Raw genomic sequence first — 22,459 nt, 5'->3', positions numbered from 1 at the left:
ATTTTTTAATAGAGAACATTTGTAACATTAAACACACAGCCGTCAATGGATAGGACAGAGTAATAAGTAACTATTAGAACTAACAACAAAAATCAAAGATACCCCTGACCTACATATCACCTGGAAAGAGTCTGGTTTCACCCCATTTGGAGGGCACAGGGTGTGTCATGGGGATTCAGTGTTTTAGGTACTAACCAGACAAGTGGAGGTAGAGATGGGGTTAAGAGGTCTACATGAAAACTAAAATAACAGCATAGAAGAGAATGTTTTGGCACGAATCCTCTATCCTGTACCTCTGGAACTCTGTTAAATTCCAGTGTAACCTCAGGGATATGGTCAGGTCTGAAATCCCCTCCAGATGCTTCAGTTGTCGCACAATGTGCTCACATCTCAGACTTTCCCTTGAGAAGAACTTTATACCTATTTGGGGCCGAGAAATAACCCAGCTTGTGCATGGGCAGTCGTATAAACTAATCTACGGCTAATCTAAGGGCCACAAAGGTCAAGATGAAGTAAATCCCCCCAAGCTCAGTCTCGGTGCTTAACTTCTAGGGGAAACCTGGCTAGTACAATATCTCAGGGGTAGCAAGGAAGCAGTGAGAACCACACATCTGCAGAGTCTGTTTAATGCTGAGTGTACATATGTTGGGTGGGAATTCTGAAGTTTAAATCCAGACTAGTCTGTGTAATATTACATTTTCCAAAGAACACAAATAGAAGATCTGTTTATTAACTTGAATGAGAGAAGTGTCTCCAAGACACTTGAAGTATATTAATAAAGATAAGTGGGACTAGCAATATAATATTTTTTGTTCTTTTTTTACTTACAGTGACATTAACCAGAGTTTAATTTTGGATACTGGTACTACAGACATAATGAAAGGAGGTATCTTTTCATAAAAAATTATATTTTAAAGAATATGAAAAAGTGTTATGACTAATAATATATATACTATGACTACATAAAGAATGTTATAAACTGCTTAAATGAATACTATAGAATAGTATACTGTAGAATAACATAAAAAGGAAAATAAAATTTTAAATTAAAACAGAAACTCTCTCATGCTTTGAGATTACATACATACATTAGGTTTTAGGGCAAAGTTGGGCATTTTCTTTAACAAATATACTGGTAAACTTCTTAAAATAGAAGTCTAATGGATAAAAAGAAATATAAGCAAAGTAAAAAGTTAAAACTATGCCAAATTAATTAAGTCAACTGAGAACTAGTTCCTTCAGCATAAAGTATGTTGAATTATGCTTTCTCAAACATGGTTACTAATTTAAAAATAAGAGATCAATCCACTTACTAAAGATTTATCAGGATAAACTCCAGCTCTCAGTAGAGATGCCTTCCAGCTGTCTACATCCTCCTGCGAATCACATGCCAGCTCAAGGAAGCGGTAGTCTTTGTATACATTCCTGGAGTTAAAAAAAAAAAGAAAAAATCAAGCTTTTTAGTTTTGAACCAAAATCAATATGATTTCATATCCCTACAGACAATGATGATACAAATGACAGTACAAGTGGAGGGCTATCTAACAGTCATTAATGAAAAACAACAATCTATTGCATTTAAAGTAATTAACAAGCTCCTATATGTATGTATTATACAATTAAAACACCCTCATAAAGAATTGAGAGTCATCTGTACTGCTAAGCAGTAGAAAGAGAAGGAACTAGAAATGCTCTCAGTATGACTCACTGAGTGCCAGCTGATGGGGGACTGTTCTGAGGGGAACGGACTTGCCATCGCCTAGTAGTTATATAAGTTTGCAAAGTTAATTTAAAAGTCTAAATGGCTCATAAAATTTTTGAATTATGGCAATATCTCAAAAGCTAAAAATTCTATGCTGGATTCAAATCAGAAGTGCTCATCAATATTGTGAAAAGGAAAGAACATTAACCAGTATTTAACAGAGTAAATTGCCTATGAAGTTCATATTTATAACTGGGTCAATATTATAATTTTATATGTCCTTTCCTAATAATAAAATAATACACAAGATGTAATACTTGAATAATTTGGAAACTAGATAAAAGTATAAAACTGGATACAATCATCCATTTTCTACTATTGACAGATAAACTTATTTCTTTATATTCTTTTGTTCTATGCATTTTTCATCCAGTTGATGTTCTCTCAATTTTGTGTCCTTTTCACTTACTAGCATATCATGGTCATATACTTATGCTATTACATCTTCATAAATATCAAATTATAATGGTATAATATTCATTAACATAAATATATGATAATTTTCTTGACTTTCTAACAATAAGTAATTTCCTTTATTTGCAATCATAAATAATACTTAACTACATATTTTTATCCATAAGCCTTTGTCTTTCTACCTTACTATCATTATTTTCTGAGGATAGATTCCTATAAACGGAGTTACAGAATCATTTTTCAAGACAATGATACATAAAGATAATTCTAGCCATTTTTCCAGAGAATATAATTCAATTTAGACAGATACTAGCAAGGTACAAGATTAACAATCCTTTTCTCTTCTCTCTCCCAAGGTGTTCTCATTCATGCCCAAGAGTCTCAGTTTACACCTAATCCAGATGACTTACATATTTACATCCCCTGTCTAGAGCTGCCCCAGACTCATACTGCTCATTGACTTCACTTTAATATCAAAGGCATTGATGTGAACAACTGAACTGGTGGTTTCCAACTTGATGCTCCCATTTCATGCAACATCAGCATAATGCCTATAATTTGGAGGCACCGTGGACATCTTCCACACTCTCATTTACCTCCTTAGATTTTATTACCTAAAAGTGTACAACCTGTAGAGTGATTATCATCTTATTACTCTCTCTCTTTGGGGCTATTTCAATAGCCTCCTCACTGGTCTCTGAGCATCACTTGGACACTTTAAATTTGTTCTCTCCTGGGAATTTTTATTATCTTCTGAAAATGTGAATCAGATATTTTTACCCCAGTTATAAAACACCCCAATACTACTTGCTTTTAGGAAAAGACCACTTGCTATCATAGCCTACAAAGCCCTTCACAGTCCGGCCCACCATGACCTTCCTCTCTAGCTTCTTTTCATGCTCTGTTCTTTGCTTTTTCTGCCATGCTTACCATTTACCTCCTCAAATATGGCATGCTTACCCCTAAAGTCTTTGAATAAACTGCTATCTCTGGCTGCAGCTCTCTGTCCTTCCCTCACTACACAGTTAACTCCTACTCTTTCTTGGTATCTCAGCTTAATCATGGCTTCTTCAGACATTACTTCCCTGAACGACAGGAGTCGTTCCTCTTTCATACATTTTTCATATTTTTATTTACCTTTCCTTGATAGTACTAATCATAGCTTTGATTTCAGTATTACATGTGGGTTTCTTTTTCTCTCTCTTTTCTATTTAATTTTGATAACACCTATCTTCCCAACCAGCCTATAAGCAGTATTAAGTAGTGTATCGAATATATCAATTTATGCTCATCATTATATTTGCAAAGGATTCAGAAAGATGGTGGCTTCAGTGTGCTTTGTTTCCTCTCTACTTCCAACTCAGGTCAAATACATACTCTTAAGTCAAGAAGACATTAGGACTGGTAGTCTGGTAGAGGGTGTGAGCTAGATAACTGCTGTGGTACTTTCTTGCTCTGGGATGAAAAAAAACTTTGGGACCATAGCAGGAGAACTTTAAGACAAGGACTAGCATGTAGAAGCCCCTTAGTAGAGCGAACCCTCAATAATCATAGGACTGCTGAGTGTTCTCAATCCTCTGGCTGTAAGGAAGTATGGAAGGACTGAGTTTTTTCTGTAAGGAAGTATGGAAGGACTGAGTTTTTTCTAATCTAGTGAGGAAGAAAAGCTCTCTCCAGGTGTTTCAAAAGGAAACTGATAAATTGCCCACTTCTGGCCATGAAGACTTCGATGTTTGTTCCTCCCCACACTCACGGGACCAGTTCACTTAAAGTATCCACCAGTTGGTTCTGTGCCACCATGAGCAAAGGAAAATAAAAGGACATGCACTGAGGTCTAACAGCTAGAGGAAACAAAGAATAAATAAGGCAACCAGAGCAGTCTATCAACAATGGAGAATGGTTGGGGGTTATAAACTAATAATAAGTATTTGAAGAGGTACAAGAGAGCATTAAAAAAGACTTATAGGACTAAGAAAGAAAGACTTTTAAGTTAAGATGTTGAGTAAGTTGAAGGAAAGGATGATGGATCTTGAGAATAGAATTAGTAGATTTTAAGATTCAGTAGGAGAGTTAAAAATATATAAAGAAAGAGAAGTGTGGAGGAAAGAACCAGAACAACTAACCTGTAAATAATAGGAGGTCCAAAAAAAGAAAAGGAAGATAGGAGGAGAAAAATAATTATAAAACAGAAACTATTTTTTAAAAAGAAAATTTAGCCTGATTTTTAGAAAGACTGAAATCTGTACATTGAAAACACTGTTTCAGGTAGAATTGGTGAGAAAAGATATGACACAGGCATGTGCTAAAATGAATCTTGGGTTTTGAGATAAAGAAAAGTCTTCTATAAAGAAATAGCAAGTTGCTTAAAAAGGAAAAAGAATTAGACTGGCACTGGACTGAGCATTCAAAAGGTAGAAAGCAATGAAATAATATTCAAGGATTCTTAAGAGGACTGCAAACTCAGAGTCCCACATCCAGCCAGGTTAGAACCACATACCCAAACTTGAGGGTGATCTTAAAGCAGTATTAGGATTACAACAACACTCAATGAACCTGTAGAGAATGTTCAAGGTGAAGAAAAACTAAGAGAAGAGAAAACACTGGTGAGCAACAAAACTTGTCATATTCAGAGTCAAATCACAATAAAGAATGATAGATCATCTAAGACCTGCAATATAAGGACTCAATACAAACTCCTAAAGTAGAAAAGTTCTGCAACAGAAATTCAAATAGTCTAAAACTTGAGGGAGAGTGAAAGGAGATAAAGATATGCCCAAGTTCTCCTCTGATGGATGCAGGGGTGAATAGTGGAGAAGTAAAAGATCCCAGAGTTCTCATATTGTTGGAAGAAGTGGGTAAGAAGAGAAATAGGAGAAGAAAGTGTCTTGAGAGAGAAATATTTGATAATTTGCCTCATGGAATAATAGGGCTATGTACTGATGAGTTTAAATACTAGTAAAATAAAAACTACAGTAGAACTCCCCAATTTAAAAAAAAATACAAGGAAAATTAATAGCCTCTTGATAAAATCAATAGAAAATTAAGAAAAGATACAGCAGAATAAGAAAATTTAATGATAGCAATAAAATCAAGTATATTGATTACCAAATTAATAAAAGTAAACTGAATTCTGTCAGCTAAACAGTTAATGTAGGTTAAAAAAATAAAGCCCAATTTTATGTTATTTGCAAAAATAAAGGAACAAGTAAAGAGATATCAGGCAAACAGAAAACAAAGAAAAAATCTGCGTTGAGCAGCAATATTAATATAGGCAAGATAGAATTTAAAAGAACTGAACAGGATAAACAGAAATATTATATAATGATATAAAGTACAATTTACGAAGACTGGAAAATACTCTTAAACCTGTTTGCACCAAGTAACATAGTAGACAACTAAATGAAGCAAATGTTACTTAAAAATGTAAAATAAACTCGATATACCTATTGCATATAATTAATTAAAGTATAAATATGGAAAGCTTTTAATATGGTTTTTTCAAATTAAACATAGTGGATAAAAGAAAAGTAAATGCACAAAAGAAATAAATAATACAACTGATGAAGAAAATTTAATAGATTCCTTTATCATTTAAGAAGATAAAGACTGTTTCATCATCAACAAATCATTTACAAAAGTCTGTCATATACTTGGATTTGTACATATATGCAATATCAGCTTTAAGAAATTTAAAAAAATAGAAATTTTATGAATCACATTTTTTGGTCATAAAGCAAAAAAAAACAGAAAAAATGAATTTCTAAAAAGAAGACTCAAGAAAAAAAAAAGCACATTCTTAGATAATCTTTGTATCACAGAAGAAACAAAAACAAAATTATAAATTATTTAGAAAGCAATTAAAAAATATAGATACATCATACCCAACCAATGAAGTACAACAAAGGCTGTGCTTTGGAAAATTTATGGCTTTAAATATGCTCATCATTTAGAGAAAAAAGATAAAAATGTTAATATTCATCTATAGAAAGAAAGGAAATTAACAGATTAAAGCCAAAACTAATAAAATAGGAAATATTAAGATAATATAAAGGATAAAAACATCCATGAGTATTTTCCTTTTAGTAATAGATAATGAATTTATGGTTTTAACTAGGGGAGAAGACAAAAGTAATACAAGATCAAAAATGAGAAAAGATAGAATACATACCCACAAATATATGAGATTGAGAAAATTAGAATCAAATACTTTATGCGATCCTATGTCAAAACTAAGAACCTAGAGATAATTAATAATATACTAAAAAATATAAATCAACAAAATTAACTTAAGAAGAGTTGGAAAATTCAAGTGGTTTTTACAAAACACCACAAGAATTAATAAGATTCTTACTTAAAAGACTAATATTGACTACAGGACAAATTACAAAAATCAATGACTTTTCTCAATACTCCCAATAACTTTGAAATGGAAAAAATACTCCATTCATATTAGGAGAAAGCCTATAAAACACACAAAAATAAATTTTCTTAAATTAAAACAAATATAGTGAGTGAAGTCACTCAGTCATGTCCGACTCTTTGCGACCCCATGGACTGTCGCTCACCAGGCTCCTCCATCCATGGAATTTTGTAGGCAAGAGTACTGGAGTGGGTGGAAAGGCATTTTGGATGGGGTGATTTGATTACACTATCATCCTAGTTCTTACTAAGTGACTAGTGCTCATGAGTATTCAATAAATACTTATTGAATAATGACTACCCTCACACCCTTAAAAATATTGACTATCATCTTCAGAATACCTCTGCAAATAATTTTATAATTGAAAAATTATTCTCCATCAAAGTTCTAATATCTTTGCTAATGGCTCAGATGGTAGTCTGCCTGCAATGCAGGAGACCCGGTTCAGTCCCTGGGTAGGGAAGATCCCCTGGAGATGGGAATAGCTACCCACTCCAGTATTCTTGCCAATGGGAGAATCCCATTGACAGAGGAGCCTGGCAGGCTACAGTTCATGGGGTCACAAAGAGCCAGACAAGATTGAGAGATGAAGCATGTCAAGGAGGTTGAGCATTTTTATATATTTATGGAAATGGTGGTTCTTTGTTCTGATTTCATTATATGCTTTTTGTACATTACTGTAATAATTTCTCTTTTTTTAAAATTGCATTTGCCTGACATATCTTTGTCTCTTTTACATTTTTGCTTTTATCTATTTGTTTTAGTTTTTAAAAGAAATATCTGTCATAAATGCTAACCTTAGAGTAGGCTTTTATTTTTCATCCCAGTTTGAAAATCACCTTCTACAATCAGGAAAATTTTAATCATGTTTATTTCTCGCCTTTGTTATTTCCTTTTTTTTTTTTTTTTTTTAGTGGTTTTCAGTTCTACAGGTATATGACTATATTAAAAAGTTTTCCAAATCATTCTTGAATTCATTTTTATATATAACATTTAGGAATAAAATCATAATTCTTGGTTTCTTAAGGGATTTAGAAGCTTTTACTTTCCATAATATCTCATGACTTTGCAAATCTGTCTAGAAATACAAACCTAGAAATTATTCCTGAATTATTGTTTTCATATCTTTGAGGCTCCTTTTCTCTTTCTTTCCTTTTGTATTCAATTTTGTTACACTAAGCAATTATTTAAATGGAACTCTACACATTCAACTTTAATAAACATATCATCAGGCATTTTCCACCTGGACTTCTCTATTTGTAAATTCTCACTTGGGTTCATTTTATGAGTTGGCTCAAAGTAGAGTTGGATATCTGAATTTTTGGTTGGGGCAGTCTCCACATTTCTCACATTGATTCAGTGAGTAAGTGAAGAAATTTCTGTTTTTTTTGTTTATTTTTTTACTATGTAGTTCATATTTCCTTAATCAGGGTAAAGCATGCACTAGTCACTCAAAGGATTTCAATCTAGTTCACTCCATGAGTCTTGCAAATAGTTGATTGACATTTGCACTCGAGTGCTTTTGAGACTTTCCAACTCTGGTATGTATGACTTTTTTTGGGTAGAGTGATGGATGGAGAAGGGTAAAAGAGAAACTTCTAAGTTTTTACCCTCTTATAAGAGAAACCATCTCCTTTAATATCCATAGCAACTCTGTAAAATTGATCATAAAGCTGTTTTACAGTTAAGCAAAATGAGACTGAGAGAGATTAGGTGACTTTCCCCAAATCACATAGCTAAGAGATGGCACCACCTGGGCCTACCACATTCCTTGGCATACAGCCTTTGTGAAACAAACAGCAGTCCAATGAATGAACAAATGTATCAATGAACAAATGAACTATGGAATGAATTGGACTGGGCATATTTTTAAAACCACTTTTTCCATTTTTGACTGGATTCTTAACTTTCTAAAGAAAACCTGAAATTTAAAAAGTTTGAAGAGGCAAACTACAATAAGTAGAATGAAAAACTTAATTAAATTGGGGTATATTTAAAGTAAATATATCTTCCAAGTATGACAGTTTATTGTTGGAAAATCTGAAAGGTCATATCTTTGCTACAGAGCAGAAAGGGTAATGGATTATCTTGGTGGAATCAAAATTCATCAGCTTTTAATTTTCTAATTATTTCTATAAAATAGCTTTTAGTTACTACTTAGGTTTATATCTGAGGCATTTCCACTACACAGTATGAGTTACTTTAAGATGTAAAGGTGTGGGGAAGGCAAAGTTGGACAAATGCCATGGGAGTGCTTGGCCAGCTGAAGAGCAGTAGAGACTTTCCACACTCTCTAAGCAGATCTGAAGAATTCAGCTTTGGCCCATTCTTACTGACCTTTCTCCGGAGTATTTTCTTTCAGGGGCTCTTCACATGGAAAATTTTGATTTTTTTTTTCCTTCTAAGGATAGCCAAATTCTTGAGAGGGAAAATAATTATCTGGTTGAAACATTAGAAGAGGGTCAAAGGCTTCTGGTGGCTTTGGCTGCCTCATTTTTGAAGCCTCATCTTAGGCTGTGTCTAGACATCCAAAGAGAGTTGGATACAGGTCTAAAACACTGAATTGAGCTGATTTACTGGAAGTCTCATAAATTTTGTGGATGCAGCTTCCAGGGTCTCACCACATGCTGTAGCTATATAGATAACCCACAGCAATTTGTACTGACTGCATTTTTTTGTTTTGTTTTGTTTAGTCTATTTCAGCTGCAATCACACAGATATGAGCTTCTGAATGATTTCACCATGAAATCAATCTAACTATGTGTTTTGCAGTTTGAAAAAACAAAATTCATCTCAATGTTAAAAATGATCATAAGAAAATATATCACATAGGTAAAAGGCTTTTAAGTTTTACACTGTTGAGAACATGACCACAACAGCTTATATTTGATATTTCATGAACCCACTTTCATTCACATCATAAGAATGTCTTTGAGTGTTAAAAATGTGAAGTTTAATCTCCTTGCTGATGACAGCTCTTCAAACGTCTGAGACCAGATATAATGTGTCCCACAAGTCTTCTAGTCCCTAAGCCAACCCTTTTGCACTTTTCCAAGCATTTCTCATATGAACAGGATTCTAGATAACACTGCATCCGTCTTGTATTCTTATGAATTTGCTCTATTTTAAATAGATTTTCTGAAAATGAGATGCCAGCAACTGATCACAAATCTCCAGATGTAATATTATTCAGACGTAAGGAAGAAATCTGGCAGAATCTTTACCTGCATTATGGACAGTAAACTTTTATTAATGTAAGTTTAATTAAAGCATAGTAGGATAAAGACCATAAACACCTATTAAAATCCAGCCTGTGCCATTTATTATCTTACAAGACATTGGGTTCCAAAATCACTGCTGATGGTGACTGCAGTCATGAAACTAAAAGACGCTTGCTCCTTGGAAGGAAAGTTATGACAAACCTAGGCATCCTATTAAAAAGCAAAGACATCACTTTACTGACAAAGGTCCATATAATCAAAGTTATGGTTTTAAAAAAGAAGCAAAAATACATTGTCAGCATTTAACAAGTTGGGAAATTATAAAACTAGACAGAGCAAAATGCAGGATATAATAGAGTTAGGAACTAATTATGGAAAACTGAATTATCATTGGTAAAATTTAACTGTTTTTTGATGAATCAAATAAAGAAACAGCTCTGTAATCTCTAGTAAATAAAAGATGAGAAAAACAATCAAAATCAGGAATGAGACTTAACACTTTAACAGGGAGCAGACTGAATTATTTTAAGGCATTTTAAGTATACTTTTGGTGTCCCAGGTAGCACCAGTGGTAAAGAAAACATCTGCCAATGCAAGAGATGCAAGAGACATGTGTTCAATCCCTGGATTGGGAAGATGCCCTGGAGGAGGGCATGGCAACCTACTCTACTATTCTTGCCTGGAGAATCCCAAGGACAGAGGAGCCTGGTGGACTACAGCCCATAGGGTCTCAAAAAGTGGACACTACTGAAGTGAGTTAGCATGCACACACTTGCATGTAGACTTTTATGGTAGTAGATTTATAAGTATCAATGTTGGAGACAAATTCCTAGGCTATTAAATAAGAATCATAAAATTGGGGGAGGAGCCAAGATGGCGGAGGAGTAGGACGGGGAGACCCCTTTCTCTCCTACAAATTCATCGAAAGAATAACTGAACGCAGAGCAAACTTCATAGAACAACTTCTGATCGCTAGCTGAGGTCATCAGGCGCCCAGAAAAGCAGCCCATTGTCTTCGAAAGGAGGTAGGACAAAATATAAAAGATAAAAAGTGAGACAAAAGAGCTGAGGACGGAGATTCGTCCCGGGAAGGGAGTCTTGGGCGGCATTGCTTGGGGTAGGGTCCGGGCCTGAGTGCCCTGAGGACAATCGGAGGGAGCTTCTGTGAGGCGCCAACTTGAACTGTGGGAGACCAAAAGAGAGAGAGTACATTAACCGGCCCGAACACACTGCCGGCCGTTCGCAGAACAAAGGGACCGAGAAAGTCCAGAGAAGAGCTCGCAGGCTGCGGACCGGCCCAGCCCCGCCGGAGGCAGGAGGCAGGGGGGAGGGGAAGGTCGCGGCGAGACACAGGGCGCAGGCACCCGACCGGCGCGGGCGGGGACTGGGGCTGGGGACGCAGAGGGCGGAAGGCGCGCGCACCCGACTGGCGCCAGCGGAAACTGAGACTGGGTCCGCGGAAGGGAGGGGGCGCGCCACACCTGGGGAGAGTGCGCCCATCAAGCCCCTCGCTGCCTGGACCGCTCTGACGGGGAAGGCACAGAGAGCAGGCGCAGCTTTTCGTTCCGCGCTTTGTGGAACACCCGAGGGCTGGAACCTCACGCAGCGCGGGGCGCACTCCATATAGAGCAGCCGGAAGCCTGAGCAGCGCAGACGGAGAAAGCAGCGTCAGGCCCTCCCGGCAAGGCCAGCCCGTCCCCGCGGCGCAAGCCCGCCCTCACAGCGCCAGCCCCTCCCTGCAGCGCCAGCCCATCCCCGCAGCGTCAGCCCCTCCCCGCAGAGCGACGGAACTAGCTACCTGAATAAGAGTCCACCTCCGCCCGCCTGTGTCAGGGCGGAAATGAGGCTCTGAAGAGACCGGCAAACGGAAGTCAAATAAACAAAGGGAACCGCTTCAGAAGGGACTGGTGCAACAGATTAAAATCCCTCTAGAAAACACCGACTACACTGTAAGGGGCCTGTAGATACCGAGAAGTGTAAGCTGGAACGAGGAGCTATCTGAAACTGAGCCGAACCCACACTGACCGCAACAGTTCTAGAGAAACTCCTAGATATAATTTTACTTTTTTCTCTCTTTTTTTTTCTTTTTTTTATTTTTTATTTTTTCTCTTTTATCTTCCTTTAAAATCCCCTATTACTCCCCCATTACTCCTTAACTTTCATTTTCATAGATTTTTAGGATTTTTTTAATTAGGGGAAAAAAAATTTTTTTTTTCTTTCTTTCTTTTTTTTTTCTTTTTTCTTCTTTTTTTTTCTTTTTCTTTCCTTTTTCTCTTCTATTTTCTATTTTTCTTTTCCTCTTATTTCTTTTAAAGTCCTCTAGTACTCCTCTACTACTCCTTAATTTTCATTTTCAACACACTATAACCTTACAAAAAAAAAAAAAGAAGAGAAGCCCTATTTTTAAACCGAAGATTATTCTCTCCCAATCTTGACTCTCTGTTTTCTACCTCAGAACACCTCTATTTCCTCCTTTCCCCTTCTCTTCCCAATCCAATTCTGTGAATCTTTGTAGGTGACTGGGCTACGGAGAACACTCTGGGAACAGACAGCTGCATAGATCTGTCTCTCTCCTCTTGAGTCCCCCTTTTTCTCCTCCTGCTCATCTCTATCTCCCTCCTCCCTCTCCTCTTCTTCATGTAACTCTGTGAACCTTTCTGGGTATGCCTAACAGGGGAGAATCTTTTCGCCATTAACCTAGAAGTTTTCTTATCAGTGCTGTATAGCTGGAGAAGTCCTGAGACTACAGGAAGAATAAAACTGAAATCCAGAGGCAGGAGACTTAAGCCCAAAACCTGAGAACACCAGAAAACTCCTGACTACGTGGAACTTTAAGTAATAAGTGACCGTCCAAAAGCCTCCATACCTACACTGAAACCAACCACCACCCAAGAGCCAATAAGTTATAGAGCAAGACATACCACGCAAATTCTCCAGCAATGCAGGAACATAGCCCTGAACATCAACATACAGGCTGCCCAAGGTCACACCTAACACATAGACCCATCTCAAAACTCATTACTGGGCACTCCATTGCTCTCCAAAGAGAAGAAATCAAGTTCCACGCACCAGAACACTGACGCAAGCTTCCCTAACCAGGAAACCTTGACAAGCCAATCGTCTAACCCCACCCACTGGGTAAATATTCCACAATAAAAAGGAACCACAGACCTCCAGAATACAGAAAGCCCACTCCAGACACAGCAATCTAAACAAGATGAAAAGGCAGAGAAATACCCAACAGGTAAAGGAACATGAAAAATGCCCACAAGGTCAAACAAAAGAGGAGGAGATAGGGAATCTACCTGAAAAAGAATTTAGAATAATGATAATAAAAATGATCCAAAATCTTGAAAACAAAATGGAGTTACAGATAAATAGCCTGGAAACAAAAATTGAAAAGATACAAGAAATGTTTAATAAAGACCTAGAAGAAATAAGAAAGACTCAATTAAAAATGAATAATGCAATGAATGAGATCAAAAACACTTTGGAGGGAACCAAGAGTAGAATAACGGAGGCAGAAGATAGGATAAGTGAGGTAGAAGATAAAATGGTGGAAATAAATGAAGCAGAGAGGAAAAAAGAAAAAAGGATCAAAAGAAATGAGGACAACCTCAGGGACCTCTGGGACAATGTGAAACGCCCCAACATTCGAATCATAGGAGTCCCAGAAGAAGAAGACAAAAAGAAAGGCCATGAGAAAATACTCGAGGAGATAATAGCTGAAAACTTCCCTAAAATGGGGAAGGAAATAGCCACCCAAGTCCAAGAAACCCAGAGAGTCCCAAACAGGATAAACCCAAGGCGAAACACCCCAAGACACATATTAATCAAATTAACAAAGATCAAACACAAAGAACAAATATTAAAAGCAGCAAGGGAGAAACAACAAATAACACACAAAGGGATTCCCATAAGGATAACAGCTGATCTATCAATAGAAACCCTCCAGGCCAGAAGGGAATGGCAGGACGTACTGAAAGTAATGAAAGAGAATAACCTACAACCTAGATTACTGTATCCAGCAAGGATCTCATTCAGATATGAAGGAGAATTTAAAAGCTTTACAGATAAGCAAGAGCTGAGAGAATTCAGCACCACCAAACCAGCTCTTCAACAAATGCTAAAGGATCTTCTCTAGACAGGAAATGCAGAAAGGTTGTATAAACGTGAACCCAAAACAACAAAGTAAATGGCAATGGGACCACACCTATCAATAATTACCCTAAATGTAAATGGGTTGAATGCCCCAACCAAAAGACACAGATTGGCTGAATGGATACAAAAACAAGACCCCTATATATGCTGTCTACAAGAGACCCACCTCAAAACAAGAGACACATACAGACTGAAAGTGAAGGGCTGGAAAAAAATAATTCATGCAAACGGAGACCAAAAGAAAGCAGGAGTCGCAATACTCATATCAGATAAAATAGACTTTCAAATAAAGGATGTGAAAAGAGACAAAGAAGGACACTACACAATGATCAAAGGATCAATCCAAGAAGAAGATATAACAATTATAAATATATATGCACCCAACATAGGAGCACCGCAATATGTACGGCAAACACTAACGAGTATGAAAGTGGAAATTAATAGTAACACAATAATAGTGGGAGACTTTAATACCCCACTCACAACTATGGATAGATCAACTAAACAGAAAATTAACAAGGAAACACAAACCTTAAATGACACAATGGACCAGCTAGACCTAATTGATATCTATAGGACATTTCACCCCAAAACAATCAACTTCACCTTTTTCTCAAGTGCACACGGAACCTTCTCCAGAATAGATCACATCCTGGGCCATAAATCTGGTCTTGGAAAATTCAAAAAAATTGAAATCATTCCAGTCATCTTTTCTGACCACAGTGCAGTAAGATTAGATCTCAATTACAGGAAAAAAAATTGTTAAAATTTCAAACATATGGAGGCTAAATAACACGCTTCTGAATAACCAACAAATCATAGAAGAAATCAAAAAAGAAATCAAAATATGTATAGAAATGAATGAAAATGAAAACACAACAACCCAAAACCTATGGGACACTGTAAAAGCAGTGCTTAGGGGAAGGTTCATAGCATTACAGGCTTATATCAAGAAACAAGAAAAAAACCAAATAAATAACCTAACTCTACACCTAAAGCAATTAGAGAAGGAAGAAATGAAGAACCCCAGGGTTAGCAGAAGGAAAGAAATCTTAAAAATCAGGGCAGAAATAAATGCAAAAGAAACTAAAGAGACCATAGCAAAAATCAACAAAGCTAAAAGCTGGTTTTTTGAAAAAATAAACAAAATTGACAAACCATTAGCAAGACTCATTAAGAAACAAAGAGAGAAGAACCAAATTAACAAAATTAGAAATGAAAATGGAGAGATCACAACAGACAACACTGAAATACAAAGGATCATAAGAGACTACTACCAGCAGCTCTATGCCAATAAAATGGACAACTTGGATGAAATGGACAAATTCTTAGAAAAGTATAACCTTCCAAAACTGAACCAGGAAGAAATAGAAGATCTTAACAGACCCATCACAAGCAAGGAAATCGAAACTGTAATCAGAAATCTTCCAGCAAACAAAAGCCCAGGACCAGATGGCTTCACAGCTGAATTCTACCAAAAATTCAGAGAAGAGCTAACACCTATCTTACTCAAACTCTTCCAGAAAATTGCAGATGAAGGTAAGCTTCCAAACTCATTCTATGAGGCCACCATCACCCTTATTCCAAAACCAGAAAAAGATGCCACAAAAAAAGAAAACTACAGACCAATATCACTGATGAACATAGATGCAAAAATCCTTAACAAAATTCTAGCAAACAGAATCCAACAACATATCAAAAAAATCATATACCACGACCAAGTGGGCTTTATCCCAGGAATGCAAGGATTCTTTAATATCCGCAAATCAATCAATGTAATACACCACATTAACAAATTGAAAGATAAAAACCATATGCTTATCTCAATAGATGCAGAGAAAGCCTTTGACAAAATTCAACACTCATTTATGATTAAAACTCTCCAAAAAGCAGGAATAGAAGGAACATACCTCAACATAATAAAAGGTATATATGACAAACCCATAGCAAGCATCACCCTCAATGGTGAAAAATTGAAAGCATTTCCCCTGAAATCAGGAACAAGACAAGGGTGCCCACTCTCACCACTACTATTCAACATAGTGTTGGAAGTTTTGGCCACAGCAATCAGAGCAGAAAAAGAAGTAAAAGGAATCCAGATAGGAAAAGAAGAAGTGAAACTCTCACTGTTTGCAGATGACATGATCCTCTACATAGAAAACCCTAAAGACTCTACCAGAAAATTACTAGAGCTAATCAATGAATATAGTAAAGTTGCAGGATATAAAATTAACACACAGAAATCCCTTGCATTCCTATATACTAACAATGAAAAAACAGAAAGAGAAATTAAGGAAACAATACCATTCACCATTGCAACAAAAAGAATAAAATACTTAGGAGTATATCTACCTAAAGAAACAAAAGACCTATACATAGTAAACTATAAAACACTGATGAAAGAAATCAAAGAGGACACAAACAGATGGAGAAACATACCATGCTCATGGATTGGAAGAATCAATATTGTCAAAATGGCTATTCTACCCAAAGCAATCTATAGATTCAATGCAATCCCTATCAAGCTACCAATGGTATTTTTCACAGAACTAGAACAAATAATTTCACAATTTGTATGGAAATACAAAAAACCTCGAATAGCCAAAGTAATCTTGAGAAAGAAGAATGGAACTGGAGGAATCAACCTGCCTGACTTCAGACTCTACTACAAAGCCACAGTCATCAAGACAGTATGGTACTGGCACAAAGACAGAAATATAGATCAATGGAACAGAATAGAAAGCCCAGCTATAAATCCACGAACCTATGGACACCTTATCTTTGACAAAGGAGGCAAGGATATACAATGGAAAAAAGACAACCTCTTTCACAAGTGGTGCTGGGAAAACTGGTCAACCACTTGTAAGAGAATGAAACTAGAACACTTTCTAACACCATACACAAAAATAAACTCAAAATGGATTAAAGATCTAAATGTAAGACCAGAAACTATAAAACTCCTAGAGGAGAACATAGGCAAAACACTCTCCGACATAAATCACAGCAAGATCCTCTATGACCCACCTCCCAGAATATTGGAAATAAAAGCAAAACTAAACAAATGGGACCTAATGAAACTTAAAAGCTTTTGCACTACAAAGGAAACTATAAGTAAGGTGAAAAGACAGCCCTCAGATTGGGAGAAAATAATAGCAAATGAAGAAACAGACAAAGGATTAATCTCAAAAATATACAAGCAACTCCTGAAGCTCAATTCCAGAAAAATAAATGACCCAATCAAAAAATGGGCCAAAGAACTAAACAGACATTTCTCCAAAGAAGACATACAGATGGCTAACAAACACATGAAAAGATGCTCAACATCACTCATTATTAGAGAAATGCAAATCAAAACCACAATGAGGTACCATTACACGCCAGTCAGGATGACTGCTATCCAAAAGTCTACAAGCAATAAATGCTGGAGAGGGTGTGGAGAAAAGGGAACCCTCTTACACTGTTGGTGGGAATGCAAGCTAGTACAGCCGCTATGGAAAACAGTGTGGAGATTTCTTAAAAAACTGGAAATAGAACTGCCATATGACCCAGCAATCCCACTTCTGGGCATACACACTGAGGAAACCAGATCTGAAAGAGACACGTGTACCCCAGTGTTCATCGCAGCACTGTTTATAATAGCCAGGACATGGAAGCAACCTAGATGCCCATCAGCAGATGAATGGATAAGGAAGCTGTGGTACATATACACCATGGAATATTACTCAGCCATTAAAAAGAATTCATTTGAATCAGTTCTAATGAGATGGATGAAACTGGAGCCCATTATACAGAGTGAAGTAAGCCAGAAAGATAAAGAACATTACAGCATACTAACGCATATATATGGAATTTAGAAAGATGGTAACGATAACCCTATATGCAAAACAGAAAAAGAGACACAGAAATACAGAACAGACTATTGAACTCTGTGGGAGAATGTGAGGGTGGGATATTTCAAAAGAACAGCATGTATACTATCTATGTTGAAACAGATCCCCAGCCCAGGTGAGATGCATGAGACAAGTGCTCGGGCCTGGTGCACTGGGAAGACACAGAGGAATCGGGTGGAGAGGGAGGTGGGAGGGGGAATCGGGATGGGGAATACGTGTAAATCTATGGCTGATTCATATCATTGTATGACAAAATCCACTGAAATGTTGTGAAGTAATTAGCCTCCAACTAATAAAAAATTAAAAAAAAGAAAAAAAAGAAAAAAAAATTTTCTCAGAAAGCTCTAACTATGTAGAAAAAAAAAAAAAAAAAGAATCATAAAATTTCAACTGACCAATATCCACAGGATAAACTAGAAAACAAGTACAAATTTTTTTTCAAAATAGTTCTGATCTCAGAGAGTTTATAGGTCTTTCCAAAATTTAAGCGAAAGATTCTTCTATGCAGGACATCTCAGAAACATTGATAGGCCAATATACATTGGGAATCAGGAAAAGAACATGCTAAGTAGAATCCCCCAAGTTTATTTGACCTTATAAACTTTTCTCCTTGAATTTCTCACAAACCTAGTGTGTATTTTAAGGACCAAACTTTGGTCTATGTCTCTATAAACCAATGCCACCTATGAATAAATATGTAAAACTGCTAAAAAGTAAGTTAAAAAATTGAGTGCAATAAAATGTTTAAAGGTATGACCCTGAATAGTCAAAGGAATCTCGAGGAAGAAGAATAAAGGTGAAGGCATCATATTCCCTGATTTCAGACTATAGCATAAACCTAGAGTAATCAAAATAGTATAGTAATGACATAAAAAAGACACATAGATCAATATAACAGAATAGAAAGCCCAGAAATAAACCTGTACATGCATGGTCAATTAATTTCCAACAGAGGAACCAAGAATATACACTGGGGAAAGGACAGACCCTTCAATAAATTCTGATGAGGAAACTAGGCAGTCACATGTAAAAGAATAAAACAAGACCACTATCCTACACCATACACACAAACAAATACACAATGGATTAGCAATTTGAATTAAAGACCTGAAACCATAAAACTCCTAGAAGAAAACATAAATATTGAGCTCCTTAACACAGGTCTTGGTGATGATTTTTTAGAATTGATACCAAATGCAAAGGCAACAAAATTACATTAAACTAAAAATTTGCTGTGCAAAGGAAACCATCAACAGAATGAAAAGGCAACATATATAATGGGAGAAAATATTTGCAAATTATATGTATGGTAAAGGGGTTAATATCCAAATTAAAAAGAACAAATGTAACTCAAAACCAACAACAAAACAATCTGATTTTTAAAACAGCCAGAGGAACTGAATAGACGTTTTCCATAGAAGAGATACAGATGACCAACAGGTACAGGAAAAGATGCTCAACATCACTAATCATCAGGGAAATGCAAGTTAAAATCATGATGAGGTATCATCATCGCACACTTGTGAGAATGGCTGTTATCAAAAACATAAGAAGTAGGCACACACACACACAAACATACACACATACTCACACTAACACATGCATACACACTTGCCCAGAGACAAACTTAAGGTAAGGGAAAAGAGGGCTGACTTCACTTGATCTTCAGGCTCCAACTTCAGCAGGACTTGAGAGCAACTGAACTTCTGGATTTTAGGACAAGAGATCGAGCCCTGAGCCTTTGGAGTGGGAACACTGACTCCAACACCCTACCCTAGGGAGTATCAAATAGTGAGAACTCACACAAAGGAAACCACTTGAATATAAGACACAGGATCACCCAACCACCAGTAGCAGCCTGTGTAGGATGCCTCATCTAAACAACAAACAGAACAAAAATACTAACCCAATCATCAGCAGACAGGGTTACCACCTCACTCAGCCTTGCCCATCAGAGGAAAAACAAACAACAACAACAACAAAAAACTCAGCACAAATCTCACCCTATACGAAGCTTACGCAAACCACTGGACCAATCTTAGGAGGGCAGAAACCAAAAGAAAAAGAATTCAACCTTGAAGCCTGGGAAAAGGAGACCTCAAAGACAATAATTAAAAAAAAAAAAAAATGAAAAGGGAGAGAAATACTACACAAATGGAGGAACAAACTAGAAACACAGAAGTCCAAATAAATGAAGAGGAAATAGGCAAACTACCAAAAAAAGAATTCAGAATAATGATAGTAAAACTGATCAAAAACCTCAAGAACAGAATGTAGAAAATGCAAGAATCAATTAATAAAGACCTAGAAGAATTAAAGAATAAACATACAGAGACAAACAACACAATTAATGAAATTAAAAATACTCTAGAAGGAATCAATAGCAGAATATCTGAAGCAGAAGAACGAAACAGTGAACTGGAAAATAAAATGGTGAAAATAACTTCTGAAGAGCAGAATAAAGCAAAAAGAATGAAAAGAACTGAGGATAGTCTCAGAGAATTCTGGGACAATATCAAACACACCAACATTTGAATTATAGGGGTCCCAGAAGAAGAAGAGAAAAAGAAAGGGTATGAGAAAATTTTTGAAGAGATTACAGTTGAAAATCTCCCCAACATGAAAAGGTCAATAAGTGCAATAGGAGCAAAGAGTCCCATTGAGGATAAACCCAAGGAGCACCTCAATACATAAGACAAACATTAACAGACATAAAAGGAGAAATTGACAGTAACACACTAATAGTAGGAGACTTTAACACCCCACTCACACCAATGGGCAGATCATCAAGACAGAAAACTAATAAGGAAACACAAGTCTTATATGATATATTAGATGAGACGGATCTCATTAATATTTCCAGGACATTCCATCCAAATGCAGAAGAATATACCTTCTTCTCAAGTGCACATGGAACGTTCTCCAGGATAGACCACATCTTGGATTACAAATCAAACCTCAGTAAATTTAAGAAAATTTAAATTGTATCGAGCATCTTTTCCAACCACAACCCTATGAGACTAGATATCAATTACAAGAAAGAACTGTAAAAAACACAAACACATGAAGATTAAACAATATGTTTCTAAATAGCCAACAGGCTACTGAAGAAATCAAAAGGGAAATCAAAAAACTTTTAGAAACAAATGACAATGAAAACACAACTAAAAACATATAGGATGCAGCAGCAGTTCTAAGAGGGAAGATGCAACAAAAGTAGTTCTAAGAGGGAATTTTATAGCAATACAATCCTAACTCAAGAAACGGAAAAACATCGAAAAGACAACCTAACTTTACACCTAAAACAACTGGAAAAAGAAAAACAAAAACCCCCCAAAATTAGCTGAAGGAAATAAATCATAAAGATCAGAGCAGAAATAAATGAAAAAGAAAGGAAAGAAACAACAGTAAAGATTAATAAAACTAAAAGCTGGTTCTTTGAGAAGATAAACAATATTGAAAAATCTTTAGCCAGATTCATCAAGATAAAAAGAGAGAATAATCAAATCAACAGAATTAGAAATGAAAAAGGAGAGGTTACAACAGAAAATGCAGAAATACAAAGGATTATAAGAGACTATTATGAACAACTATATGGCAAGAAAATGGAAAACCTGGAAGAAACGGACAGATTCTTAGAAAAGTTCAGTTCTTATAAAAGTTCAGACAGAACCAGGAAGAAATAGAAATTATGAACAACCCAATTACAAGCACTGAAATTGAAGCTGTGATCAAAAATTTCCCCAAAAAACAAAAGCCCAGGACCAGATGGCTTCACAGGAGAAATTCTATCAAAAATTTAGAGAAGATCTAATACCTATCCCTCTAAAATTCTTTCAAAAAATTGCAGAGGAAGGAACACTTCCAAACTCATTCTATGAGGCCACATTCACCCTGATACCAAAACCAGACAAAGACAATACAAAAAAAGAAAACTACAGGCCAATATCACTGATGAACATAGATGCAAAGATCCTCAGCAAAACTTTAGCAAACAGAATTCAGCAACACATCAAAAAGCTCATACACTATGATCAAGTTGGGTTTATTTCAGGGATGCAAGGATTCTTCAATATATGCAAATCAATCAATGTGATACACCATATTAACAAATTGAAACAGAAAAATCATATGATCATTTCAATAGATGCAGGGAAAGCCTGTGACAAAATTCAGCACCCATTTATGATTAAAACTCTTCAAAAAATGGGCATAGAAGGCACCTACCTCAACACAGTAAAGGCCATATATGATAAGCCTACAGCAAACATTATTCTCAATGGTGAAAAAGAGAAAGCATCCCCCCTAAGATCAAGAACAAGACAAGGGTGTCCACTTTCACCACTATTATTCAACATAGTTCTGGAAGTCCTAGCTACAGCAATCAGAGAAGAAAAAGAAATAAAAGGAATCCAGGTTGGAAAAGAAGAAGTAAAGCTCTCACTGTTTGCAGATGACATGACACTACATAGAAAACCCTAAAGATAGTATGAGAAAATTACTACAGCTAATCAGTGAATTTAGCAAAGTTGCAGGATACAAAATCAATACACAGAAATCACTTTCATTTCTATATACTGACAATAAAAAA

The 22,459-nt window shown here is 36.1% G+C and overlaps 1 protein-coding gene across 11 annotated transcripts in view; it reads right to left on the bottom strand.

Annotated features, from left to right (window-relative positions):
* DNM3 (dynamin 3) overlaps positions 1–22,459 on the bottom strand; it is a 622,348-nt gene that overhangs the window by 106,188 nt on the left and 493,701 nt on the right. For all 11 annotated transcript variants that reach the window (XM_043924627.1, XM_043924624.1, XM_043924629.1 and 8 more), the window contains one exon: positions 1,314–1,425. In XM_043924627.1, coding sequence (XP_043780562.1) covers positions 1,314–1,425 — 112 coding nt within the window. The remainder of the gene's footprint in view (positions 1–1,313; positions 1,426–22,459) is intronic.

The sequence above is a fragment of the Cervus elaphus genome, chromosome 14 (assembly GCF_910594005.1).
Source record: "Cervus elaphus chromosome 14, mCerEla1.1, whole genome shotgun sequence".
NCBI classification, from domain to species: domain Eukaryota; kingdom Metazoa; phylum Chordata; class Mammalia; order Artiodactyla; family Cervidae; genus Cervus; species Cervus elaphus.
Note: the sequence above shows the minus strand (reverse complement) of the source record. Positions and strands in the feature narration are given on the sequence as shown.